At 42.8% G+C, this 13,862-nt stretch overlaps 1 protein-coding gene across 1 annotated transcript in view; it reads left to right on the top strand.

Moving 5' to 3' along the window:
- LOC106810195 (protein CNPPD1-like) overlaps window positions 1-13,862 on the top strand; it is a 33,085-nt gene that overhangs the window by 13,557 nt on the left and 5,666 nt on the right. Inside the window, exon 7 of the mRNA XM_014813475.1 lies at window positions 881-1,597. Within this exon, the coding sequence (XP_014668961.1) occupies window positions 881-1,417 (537 nt within the window). The 3' untranslated portion in view covers window positions 1,418-1,597. The remainder of the gene's footprint in view (window positions 1-880; window positions 1,598-13,862) is intronic.

The following is a 13,862-nucleotide window of genomic DNA, read 5'->3' as shown; positions in this document are numbered from 1 at the left end:
AACGCGGTGGCGGGAGGGCGCACTTGATTCGGTTGCCAGTGAGTTTATCAGAAGAATACCCGGCTACAGTACACGTCAGTCGAGCGCTGTCGCTCTGCGGCACTTGTTTACGTTATTTTATAGCATTTTTCACGACAATTTTGGTGGTGAATGTTGCTGACAATTTCGTTGATGTTCGTTTTATCCCGTTTGTTCTGTCTGATTGCATTGCTTCTAACCTGTGGGAGGAAATTAAATAAATAAAAAAAGTATAGATATAAGTGATTGGAAACTACGATGATTTCGTATAATGTTATAGGAAAATGTAAGTGAAAAATGGATTGGAAAATTTATTGTAATGATAGTAATAATAATAATAATAATAATTATAATAACACTAGTACAGTTAGTAAAAAATCAACTCTTTACAATGTGATGGGAAATTACAGTTAGAAGGTACAATGTCTTTTTGATAACATCGTTGAGAAACGTCAGCGGGTTAGTGCTACTGCAATGCGATGTAGTTGTGCGTGAAACGTTCTCCCATTCGTTCTGCTATTAATAAGCCAAATCGGAAAGTCCCGGTTGCCGTATTGAGATCAGATAAGAGGGAGTGTAAACAGCCCTTTTATAACGTGGGTAGGATAGGACTATTCTAGGTTTTTGATCTATAATTCTCTTCACTAACATCGTACTTCAATTCACAGATGCGTTTCTGTTTACATAAACATTTACAAATATGATTGTGGTCGTTTGGGATATTTTGCAATGTTTGTTTTAATGCAAAAACTAGAAACGCACGAGTGTTTACATTAATCATGTACTTTCCTAAGCGCGCCTCGGCCATTTTATACCCCCTTTTTCTGTGACCTACAACTAGACTTTCCGATCTCACTTATAGGTAGTGGCCGTGCTGGCTGTGTCCTACTTGACCGCCGTGCTGGCTATTTTTGGATCGGTGGCGGCGGGGCACCACGCCCGAGTCCAGACGCATCTCCACACCAGCCGACTCATCGACTATCTCTCCGACTCCCCGGCTTCTCACCTCGACCCCCTCGGTGCGGCCAACGTCTCCTACCCAGCTCCGCGCCAAGAAACCATCGACGCTCTCCGGACGAACGAATCCCGGTGGGCCGCCGACGACGACCAGAAGGAGATCCAACAATCGAGCTTCACGCTCGACGCGTCCCTGGCGGCTCGGCTCTCCGGCGACGCGGCCGGTGGCACCCCCTCGTGGTCGCGTCTCGACGTCGAAGTCGCCGCCAACGCGTCCGCGCATCGTCGTCGGCGGACGCGGCAGCGGACGCTGTGCGAGCAGCTGGTGACGACCGACGGACTCGCGACGATGCTGCGATGTCACCTTGGCGCGCGGCGAGCCGGAATCTCGCTCGACCACCCGTCGCACGTGCTGCGGCACATCATGGTCGGGGTGCCGTAGCGCGGCGGCCGCGTCGCACGTTCGCTTGTCTTCCTACGCAGATCTGAGGCGCAGCGCCATCTAGGTGTATTTAGGGTATTTTGGTGTCATCTTCATGGTATCACAGGTCGTCGATAGTTGGTGTCATCTTCATGGTATCACAGGTCGTCGATAGTTGGTGTCATCTTCATGGTATCACAGGTCGTCGATAGTTTGGTGTCATCTCATGGTACTCACAGTCATCGATAGTTGTGTCATTTCATGGTATCACAGGTCATCGATAGTTTGGGTCATCTTCATGGTATCCGGCGTCGAATCAGTCTGGTGTCATCTCATGGTACAGGACGATCTTATCATATATATATATAGATATAAAAATACTAATTGATAGACTCTGATGGTAATCACAGGTCCCATGATGGTTGGTGTGATGAATATCACAGGTATTACAACTGCACTATGCACGCAATGCTGCACCGGAAGATGGCACTTCGTTACGCTTTTCAGAAATTCTACGAAGCCATAATTTAGATAAGAGTTGGCACATAGATTGTCAGAAAGATAATTGGAGTATTTTTCACGTGCTTATATTATTTTTTGACAGAAAATCGTGCAAATCCCAACTGCTCGCATCCAGCAAACTCGTAATAGTCATAAAATGGAGTTGTCCGGTTAATTCGTTGAAATATTTATGATACAAATAAAATGCATAAATATAAATAGGTTAAAACCTATTATAGCGGTATAACTTATATAAACTGTTCATGTAAATTGGTCCTGCACGGAGATATTAAAAAAAAATTCATACTCCCTATTTGCTAATTTTTGTATGTCCCTGTAAAATCAGCTAAGATTAGTAATAATGACTTTTAATTTCTTAAACCCTATATATAGATTTCCTATTTAGCTTAATACAAATGTTATCAACATAAATCACCCTCAAGATTTGAATGTTAAATTAGTGAGCGCCTTATTAGCCATTTGATATAAGCAATGTAAAGGAATGGTTGATTGTAACTATTGGTGGTTTCATAATATTCTTGAACGAGTATTAATATTCTTGTCGTGAAGCGCATCTTGATAGAGTTTTTATTTTAGCCTGATCAAAGAATCAAATCCTTTAGGGTGAGTACTCTGATTTGCTGTGACTGAAGGTTTTGATTACAATCCTCGTGAAAACATCCGTGGGTTTAAAACTGCAATTTGGCTGCCTGCAACTTCATAACATAAACGAATGCATAAAGAAATAACTATTTTGGCAACAGTTATTTTGTATGTAGTACTTTTTGTTCTTTTTCTTGATGTGTTATGGAAGCGGAATCGGTTGTGGACCGACGAAATCTCAGTTCATTGTAGACGTTCTTCTCTGTTTATCCGTAAATGTCTCCTTTCTGATACTTCAGTTTTACCTGAGGCTAGACCTTGACGTGATCATTCTGAGTCGGTCAGAAGATTACTCCTAGAGGGTAGCTTTGATTTTATTGATCGCAGATGTAAACTCGAATCGAAATCTCATCTTAAATTGAGAAAATCTTGCGAGCAGCGCATCTAAAAATCACACATTAAAATAAGAAAAATGATTTTGTGTAAAATAGACTTACCAAGTTACTTGATTTCTGGAAGTGATCATTCATTATTCATTCTAACGGTAGAGATTCCAAGAATCTCACTAGCAAAATATACACCCTATCAGGTGGCGATTTAGGCCGGTTTTGCACCGGTTTCCGAAACCGTCACAGGCTGGTACCTCAGAATTGACCCTCAAAATCCACGAAGATATAGGCCTTTTTTAATTCCCGGGGGGGGGGGGGACATGCCCGGACCCACTAGCTGATGACTAGACTAATGGTAACTGGTCACAGTCCAAACCCTCTGATCCGCCCTGCTATTACTGTGAGCAGTTATGCTAATAAATCTGTACACTCACAACCGACGAAGATAATTAAAGGTAATTTCAGTACACGTCTATGATTAGGTATCAACAGGTTATACAGAACATAAGTGTGCTGATAATTTCTTCTTGGATTAACTTGATATAACATGATAGCCATGACAGTCACGTGTAAATAAACATTCCCCGACACGAACACGTTTTGAATTTGGAAAATGCTCGTGTCTATAAATACTAAAATTCACCATATTAACAACGTTTGCACACGAGTTGAACACATATATCCAGTATAAACAAGAAAATATCACCACAGCACAATAATGGAGATTGTAGCATCCAATCACTGTCTATATTTAACATATATAATTATATATATAATCAGGAGATAATATATATATATAATATATATAATATAAGATAATAATAAGATAAAAATAAGATAATATCAGAGTAAGATAATATAGATCCTATATTATCTTAGCTCTGATAATATATATAATATTATCGATCAATGGATCAATCACGCCGTGGCAGTATTCTGATACTCAACGACTCTCTCGAGGCAACCACCCGACCTGACCGACAATTATTACTACGCAATAAAATATTACAGATAAATATTATGTGCACGTTGGAATCAATTTAAGCGATGCACACAAATACTTTCGATACAATTGCATAGAATATATACAACCCAATTCTTGTACATCATTTTTTGTGTTGTAATCATTTTTACAACACAATTGTGTCTTTGTATATATTATATCTGTGGGCAAATAACACACCCATCTTGTATAATGTTTGTGCAGTGGGGGATCAGTCCAAACTTGTCTTATCTGCTGGACACCAGGTAAACATACCCGGAGCCGATGATCATTCGGCTACTTCAAACTTGAAATTGGCTCCGCGTGAGGCTCAAAATAGCTCCGTCCCAATCTTTGGCCGAGAGGTATTTCCCCCACAGACTTGACAAAGAGTTACCGACGTGAAAAAAAAGTTATTGTTTCCCCTGGCTGGACCACCCCATAAACAATCATTAGGTAGACTAATATATATATGGACACCACAGATGATCATTCTTCATCATTGATATGAACGAACCACTACCAAGTAGATTCGTTTAATTTAATTTAGTTAACCACGCAACGTTCGCAAGAACCTTCCAAGAAACGATTCCACGTATTGCAAGAACCGCCATTCGAGTAATCTACCTATCAGCCATCCTCGCTTGCTATGGCATCTGAGATGCGCCAATCATAGCTGTAGATAACTTAAAAAATCAATAGCTAAAACAAAAACGGTAGAAAGTCGCTCACTGTAAATTCGGAAGCTAATCGTCACATCTTGAACATATTCTGTAACATATATAAACTATCTGCATATTTGTTACGACACGTATCACGCTCGTATTCATTTTCTATGCATATTACTGATGAAGTGATGAAAAAAACTGAGTGAGATATGCTTGATCATAACTTCTGGCCGTATTACCAGCATAAAGGTCTCTTGCTATTGCGTCCTTACGAAATGTCCACACCTGCACCAAGAGCATGGCTAGTGACCAGTATTTTGGCTCCACGGGGAATTATCATTTGAAATTGCATGGAATTCTACTGTGTATCCAAGAATTATATGACAACCCTGAACCAATTCTTGACCAACCACGTACATTACTGATTGAAGAAGAATGTGTCATGCAAATAAATTACCTGCGACAATTATAAAACGGGAACGATACAAATGTCTAATCTGTGAACTGTGTTGACAAAATACGGTTAGCACTGGACTATTATAATACATTTATTGTGTTTTGGCAGACCTATCATCATATCACCATAATAATCAGTCCAAGTGACATATAACACAGCTCTTAAAAGCTGCCAAGCTGGCAATAAAACTGAGCCTAAGAACGACAGAGAGACATGACGATATATCAGGATATGTGTAGGGCTCTTGGTTAAAATATAAATATTAGTATATATATATACTATATCTATATATAATAATATATAATATATATACTAATCACATCTAAAAAATATAGCAAAATCTAAAATATATGCCATGATGTTTTTAAGCTAATCGCCGTTAGCTATGTAACTGGAACTGACTGCAACAACTGATGCAACTGTTCAGATCTAAAAAAAACTCAGAGGTAGAGTAAATAGTATTGATTAAGCCAGCATTCTTAATTTCCGCAAAAACTATTTGATTATCACAACGCACCCCAACGTACAGAAATTTGTGCTTCCTGCACCAGTGAATGCCAATGAAAAATACGAGCATTCTTCCCACGTAAAAGATACCCCGAGTTTTTTGTAAATGCAAAAGTAAAATTCTTGTAAAATGACAAGTTTTAAAAATCCATTCAATTATACCACTATAGGGTGAAAATTAAATATGCTGCATTAAAATTTACAAATTTCTTACACTTTCAGAAGCATGAGACCCACAATATAAGTATATTATCCATAGAACTATCACTCTATAAAGCACTCTTAAAGCATTTTGACACTTAAGTTCAAACTTTAAACCTATACTTGCTGTTACTACTATTTCTGCTGCACTTACACTGACTATAATCCTGATTTGGACCAATAAAAGGCAAATGAAAGATCCTCTAGAATCGAATAAAAAAATATCCTTATAAGCTGCACATCTCTATACTCACTCGTCAAAGATCTAGGCAAATATATATGATGTGGACTAAACTCCTAACTGAAGTATTGTTAACAGTAGAGCATCCTTCTTGTTACCCTGGACACAGTCACGTCCACGCCAGTTGAAAGTGCTACAAGACGTCCGCATTGATCCTTTTGCTTAAGAAACCTTTGATCTGGACCTGTATGAGAAACATGTGAATCCATATTTAAAGTCTATATAGCACCAGTTAAAACACTTGTTGAAAGAACTTGCAAACGAAAACTGGTTTTGTTTTTAACGTCGCGTATCGATAAGAAAATGTATCATGACAAGATTTCCTGTCATCGATATTCAAAAACATTTAAAGACGAATCCTATTGCTAAACCATAGCAGTTGCACTAAATAATTCGAACCATATCTTAGTTGGCAACACTACAAGGCAAGCTGATACAATGAAATTACTAAATATCTATGTGATTTGGGATTTTGCCTTGTTTTTTTGCATTCCTCAACTGAACATTGTAACACACCACAGCCTCCGCTTTACGGGTCCATGTCTGCCAACGTCAAATAACTGCAAGTGTACAATGCGGCATGCTAGGACATATAGTAAATAACGAATTTTTACCGACAGCTACAACTATTAACGGTACACAACTGTTTACTTTAAACAAACTCGTTAAGAGACAGAGGAGCCACTAGTTTATACCACGCAACAGCGACACTAAAAATAGATTCCTAAACCAATAAAGACGCAATGCCATGCTCCACGTGACAAGAAATCTTCTCGGACTTGGCTGCAGACCTGCTCATATTTAAGCCAACATAATACTAAGTAAATATGAAAAGTTTACTTCGGATAAACAGATGACACTGACAAATCACGATCCTGAATCGAGCTGGCGTTCATAGTACAAGCCCCGAACTCTACCGATATGCTTAGAACGAGTCTTTAAAACTGCACAGCAAATAGATACCACCTGCATAAACAAAGCAATAGAGACCAGGTGTACAGGACCCTTGACTTCCCCGTTCCGCACCTCCCTCTACTCCGCAGGATCCTTCCATGTGACCCAGCCTGTCTGCAGCGGCCGACTGGCTGTGGCCTTCGGCCTGGGCCTTCTCTACTCTCCCAGTTAAATTCTTCCCGATTTGCGTGAGTGTCACAACGTGAACGTTGAACAATGGTCAACAAAATGCAATCACACGAATACTGATTGTACAACTGAACGAGCGACCTCGTACACCGCGAGTGCTAGAACTCTATGTAAAAGTTAAGCAAAGTGCGAATTAGCGCACACATTCATCACCAAACAAACCGCAATCCAATTTAATCCACTGAAAAACAAGATGAGAAATCAAGACACTCTACCAAGATCAGAACTATGAACAAGTTACACAGTCACAATGCACTACGAAAAACATTGGCAAACAGAAACGGTACACTGCGATACAACAAACAGAAAGGCTTGAACCACAAGCTTACAATCCAACTGCGCACCCACACAAATCACAAAGGTACACTGCAAAGTCATAACAATGACAATAACGCAACGTAAAGACCGACTCAGAAACGACTCAGAAGCGTTGACAAACGGTTAACAACACACCAATCCAATGCGGCACACACAATCGGAAAAAATATCCTCCAATCGCATCAACTCGATCGAGACTCGCAGCACACCTACTCCAAGCAGCTCGTGATAAAGCGCGAGATACCCTGTCCATCAGCGACACTGCGCCCACACGACGGATTGACGCTTCAAAGCTCACGCTAACCCCGCAGATACACGTCAGACGCCGAGCCGTCACCACCTGTTCTGCCCCTCGCTTCCTTCACTGTCAGAACCAGCGCTGCTTGTGTCGCGGTGCAGCTCCCTGGATTGCGCTCGGCATAGCACTGGTCGCATACTTCCTCTTCTTTGCGCGTACCTAACTTCTTCTGCAATCGCACGTCGCTTACCGAATAGATCGGCTGTTTTTGCACTATTGAACACCGTATCGTGTACCATGATAGTTTATTCCAATCAATCCTACTATATCCCTCTCGCCCGGTATCATATTCACCTCTTCATTCACATATCTGTACACGATCGCACTTGTCCCTGAACACAATCATCTGTCGGAGCAAGATGACCATTTTCAATTCTTGTTCCTGGATATTGTTGCTAGGTGAGCCAAACAAACCAAGTTCATACATGTGTTTTTGTCATCGTCGCCATCAGACGTCATTCCATCTATGATCGTTCATCCGATCATTTCGATCATCGTCATCATGCATCCCATGCATCTGTCATCCCGGGTCTGATCGTCAGGCCGACGCACTCATCAACCAGTACCGTGGACGCGTGCGCTGAGCCTGCGTGCGCCGTCGACTGCGGCGTGAACAGCTTGTGCTCTACGCTCGAAGCGGCCAATGGCGGCTGAATGCGGTATCGTACAGTATGCCAGGTCGTCTTGCATTTTCCGGGCTCTCACCGATGTGACGCTCGCTGTTACTCCCGAGTCCGAAATGCTTGGCCAAGCAGAGACGTATAAGCAGCTACCAAACTTGTTGAGTCAAGACGCACGCCTACTAGCTAAAACGGTGGTAGAGTACTCTGCTCGGGGTGTCAGGACACGACCTCCAGGCGATTTCACATCCTCTCGCTTGCCCTGTAAGTCTATTTATTCTATTCATCTGAATAGAGTGTCACACACAAACCCACTCCTGCGGGCGAGCGAGAGCAAGATGCTCGATGTGACCCGTAGTTGCTCCGGATCGAAAAGCTGCAAGCAGACGTAACAGCAACTGTTGAGTGCAAGAGCACGCGTACAGCTAAAGGTGGCTAGAGTTTGTTGTAAAGCCAGGGCGATTTCACATCCCTTCGCTTGTGTAAGTATTTACGACATCGAAAAGATGTAAGACAAGATGTATGTGACCCGTGTTCTCCGGATCGAAAAGCTGCAAGCAGATGTAACAGCAACGTAGACTGCAACAGCACACGTACAACTAAAGGCAGCTAGGGTTTGTAAAGCCAGGGCGATTTCACAACCCTTCGCTTGTTTAAGCATTTACGATATTGAAAAGTTAGTAAGACAAGATGTATGTGACCCATGTTATCCGGATAGAACAACTGCGAGCATGCAGTGCACCAGGTACAGCTAAAGGTAGCTAGGCTTTGTAAAGCCGGGGCGATTTCACATGCTTTCGTTTGTGTAAGTATTTACGATATAGAAAATTTTTTTTTCTACGATGTTTGAATGACTATTATCTTAGAACATATGACCCCACTCGAGGTGACAACCACACTTCAAGCAAAAATGTCCCCCATCGTTGCTTTCCCGCTCTAACTTTCGGCCGGCACACGCCGTGGCGACACGAGGAACGATGAAGGGGTCCAGGCTGGCTTGGGTGCTCTGTGTTCACGACTAGAAGACTGTAAGACGGCGACGCATACGCATGGTGATTAGACTCACCGTGAAGGCTGTGCGGATCGTGTCCTCCGTGTTGGAGGGTTGAGCGACGAGAGACATCCCTATCAAGTACTCCCGGAAGTCGATCATTCCCGAGCCATCCTGCGAGCGGAAAAAAAAACGAATAATTAATTTAAAATTAATGATTAGTTAACGTTAAGCTTCGCGTTCACGCGACGTCGCGAATGCCATCGCACAGCTTTTCATTTCATTATCGAAGTCATCGAATCTAAATTAAAAAAGCACATAAATAAAATGGTCATTTCATCAATGTTTGCAAATTTTGTTTTGTTTTCTTAATTTTCAATCAAAAATTTTTTTTTTTGGATAATCGATTATTTATTTTCATAATCGAGCGCTTAGTCGGTTGCTGCAAACGACTGACTTTCGATTATTAATCGATCGTCGGAACATCACTAGCGGTAACGCGCTCGTACCCGGTCGTAGAGTTCGAAGACTTCAGTCAGCGCGTCAGACACGGGAAGGTGCAGGTACTTGGCAAACGTCTCCACGTCGATCTGTCCGTCGTCCGTCCGCCTCGCGATGTTTATGTACCTCGCCATCATCTCCTTAATTGTGTCCAGGTTCAGGCTTTCATGTGAACAACAGATGCAAAATCTTATTAGGATATAGGTGCGAGTTCAGGCTTTAGTGTGAACAAGAGACGCAAAATCTCATTAGAAGAAAACATGCAAAATCTCACTAGGAGATGGGTGCAAGTTTTCGTGTGAACAAGAGAAGCCATCATCTCCTTAACCGTGTCCAGGTTCAGGCTTTCTTGTGAACAAGAGACGCAAAATATCATTAGGAGATGGGCTCGTTTTCCGTGTGAAGAAGACGTGCAAAATCTTATTAGGAGATGGAACCAAGTTGAAGCTTTCGTGTGAACAAGACACGTGAAATGTCAGTAGGATATTGGAGGTTCAGGCTTTCGTGTGAACAAGAGACGCAAGATCTCATTAGAAGAGAACACGCAAAATCTTATTATGAGATGGGTCCGAGTTCAGGCTATTGTGTTATGGAGACACACAAAATCCTATTAGGAGATGGGCACCAATGAGCAGGCTTAATGTAGAGTCCAAGCGAAACGTCAATATTAACGGCCCTAATGGACAGGTGTCCGTTCTAGAGAGGTGCCTGCTACAAAGCTAGTGGCTACAGGCTTATAGCTAGCTCAGGCGTACAATGCTAGCTCACACGCACGAATCTATCTCACACGCATGAAGCTAGCTCACATGCACGAATCTATCTCACACACACGAAGCTAGCCAATGCTAGCTCACATGCACGAATCTATCTCACACACACAAAGTTAGCCAATGCTAGCTCAGGCGCACAATGCTAGCTCACACGCACGAATCTATCTCACACGCACGAAGCTATCTCACACGCCGCTAGACGGAGGCAGCGTACCCGAGTTTCGCGTTGATCTTGCTGTACTCGATCAGTCCGACCTCGAGTGGCAAGTTGTTCTTCAGTGCTATCTGCATCAGCTTGCAATCGTCGTACGTGTGATCGGTGACGGGCACGCCGAGCTTACTGTAACACGATGAGAGAGTCAGAGAGAGGAGGAGAGGCACGGAGGGAGAGACGGGGGAGGGAGGAAGGGTAGGAGAGAAGGAGAGAGGGTAACGGCATCTGTATCAGCTGGTAATCGTCGTACGTGTGATCGGTGACGGGCACGCCGAGCTTACTGCAACACGATGAGAGAGTCAGAGAGAGGAGGAGAGGCACGGAGGGAGAGATGGAGGGAGGAAGGGCAGGAGAGAGGGAGAGAGGGTAACGGCATCTGCATCAGCTTGCAATCGTCGTACGTGTGATCGGTGACGGGCACGTCGAGTTTACTGCAACACGATGAGAGTCAGAGAGAGGAGGAGAGGCACGGAGGGAGAGACGGAGGGAGGAAGGGTAGGAGAGAGGGAGAGAGGGTAACGGCATCTGCATCAGCTTGCAGTCGTCGTACGTGTGATCGGTGACGGGCACGCCAAGTTTACTGCAACACGATGAGAGAGTCAGAGAGAGGAGGAGAGGCACGGAGGGAGAGACGGAGGGAGAGAGAGACGGAGGGAGGAAGGGTAGGAGAGGGAGAGAGGGTAACGGCATCTGCATGAGCTTGCAATCGTCGTACGTGTGATCGGTGACGGGCACGCCGAGTTTACTGCAACACGATGAGAGAGTCAGAGAGAGGAGGAGACGGGGGAGGGAGAGACGGAGGGAGAGACGGAGGGAGGAAGGGTAAGAGAGAGGGAGAGAGGAGGAGTGATCCATGACGGGCACGCCGAGCTTACTGTAACACAGTAATGAAAGATTCAATGAAAGAGAGAGGGAGAGTCGGAGGGGGAAAAGAAGGGAGACAGGGGGAAGGATGGAGGGAGAGAGGAGGAGTGATCCGTGGAGGAGGGGGAGGGAAGGAGGAGGGAAGGGGAAGAATGATAGAAAGAGAGAGAGACAGCAGTAGAATCAATAACCAGTCTGTACTGGATAACACACAGAGGATAAGAACACAATAATACGACATCACTAAATGCAACCTTCATTGCACTTGCGGTCACTTACTCTGCCATAACCTGTCTAACATTGTTCGCAAAAAGTTTCGCATCACTTTTCTCCTCCTCGTTTGGAGTGTAAACCGGTAGAAACTGCAAAAAGTGAACACAAGTGCAGGTCAGCAAACACAGCCTAATCAATAGCTGCTGGAAATTTTCAAGAAGGGAGACCATTGTATAACGCGACTGAGTGTATAGAAGAGAGAGTTAACTAAGAATTATAGGCTCACAATGCGCATCCAAACGCTACTTTCTCCAGCACTAGACTAGCAAATACTTCGTGTCATGCATAATCACACTACCTTACTATCTGATATGGTTTAGGGTTAGGGTTAGGCGTTAGGGTTAGGGAGTAGGCGTAGGCGACTCCCTAGACTCTGTTAGTGGAGTAGGCGAGGTAGCGGTCGGCATATTCCGATATATCGAACCGTTTCCAGCGTACTCCTCTGCAGGGGCGGATTTCAGACCGGTCATTTGCCGTATTGGGAAATACGGTCTAATTTCAAAGTGCCCATTCAAAAAAATACAAAAATACAGAAAACAATTTGATGGAATTTGGCTGATATTCTTTATTTTTTTTCTTTTTTCTTCTGATTCATTGACGGGACTTGAAGAAATCAAAAATTTTACATGGTAACAAGACTAGCTTTTGATATCTGAAAAAAAGGGATAGTGCGTTGAATCATATTCTGCATATAATTGCTGGTATGCAAAGCGCAGGCAAAATGAAGCAGAAATAAAATTCCATATGGTTTTTAGCTATTGTTCTTGACTAAATGTGTGCCTCAAATTGGTGGGCTTCATCGTTTTGTGCCAGGACCCTTAGAATTTAAAATGTTATGGGGAGGCCCCCAGACCCCCCGCCATGTGCTTCGCGCGCTAACGGCGCGTTACTGTGGGGTGGTGTGCTCTTTTTTGGGGGATGTGCCCCTTAAAATCTGGAAAAATTACTGTCTAGCCTCGAGCTCTGGAATTCCATCCGCCACTGCTCCGATAGTACCCCTGGGGGACATAGACCCTCTCAGTCCTACTGTTAACACACACACACACACAACAATCTTTCATGAACACACAATGTAGATGTGCTAGCTTACTGTACTGGCTCATGATTACATAAAACCACATGTTTGCTATGTATCGCTATGCTACTGGCACAATGTCAATTGCACCACAGCATTTAACAGGAATCGCCTATATATATATATATATATATATAATATATATATATAATATATATATATACGTGATGCTTGCGTATAGTCCATAGTCATACGTAGGACACACCACTGTAGTGGCGCGCATGACAATTTATGCACTACCGCGTAAACGTATAATCATATTATAATAAATAGTAACAGAATGCCTGCAGCCAGTCTTCACATTCATCACGCTTCGTGGCGTAAATGTGTCAGTGTACTCAATGATGCACACGCCAGAAGAATAGCCTTTTCATTGGGTGGCTAAAAATAGACTTCAATAATGTGGGCTAAAGTCTTGGCTTCAAATTTTAAAATACATCCAGAGGAGCGCGTCATTTGAATGACAAAGCTGTATTGATGCATTTCCTTAATACTTAAAATGTCTAATAATACGGTTAATGCCTCTGATACTGTAATGACATTAAATTTTATAAATAGGCACTTGCAGTAATGAATATTCTCTAGCAGCGCACTTATAAGCTGCTTTTCATAACACGCTGCCTATAAAGGAATGCTTAATGATGGGTGTTTAATAACAGCGCGTGTGCAGTATTCTCATAGCTATAACATACGCTCACTGATGTAACGATATAATCATGTTAACGATAATGTTCACTCACGTAATGATATGTCACTGCTGTAATGATATAATTTCTGTAACGATATGCCTCACTGCCTGTAACGATATAATGCTGTAATATATAACTAGTGTACAATATGCTCACTAATG

The sequence above is a fragment of the Priapulus caudatus genome, unplaced genomic scaffold (genome assembly GCF_000485595.1).
Source record: "Priapulus caudatus unplaced genomic scaffold, Priapulus_caudatus-5.0.1 Scaffold418, whole genome shotgun sequence".
Classification (NCBI taxonomy): domain Eukaryota; kingdom Metazoa; phylum Priapulida; class Priapulimorpha; order Priapulimorphida; family Priapulidae; genus Priapulus; species Priapulus caudatus.
Note: the sequence above shows the minus strand (reverse complement) of the source record. Positions and strands in the feature narration are given on the sequence as shown.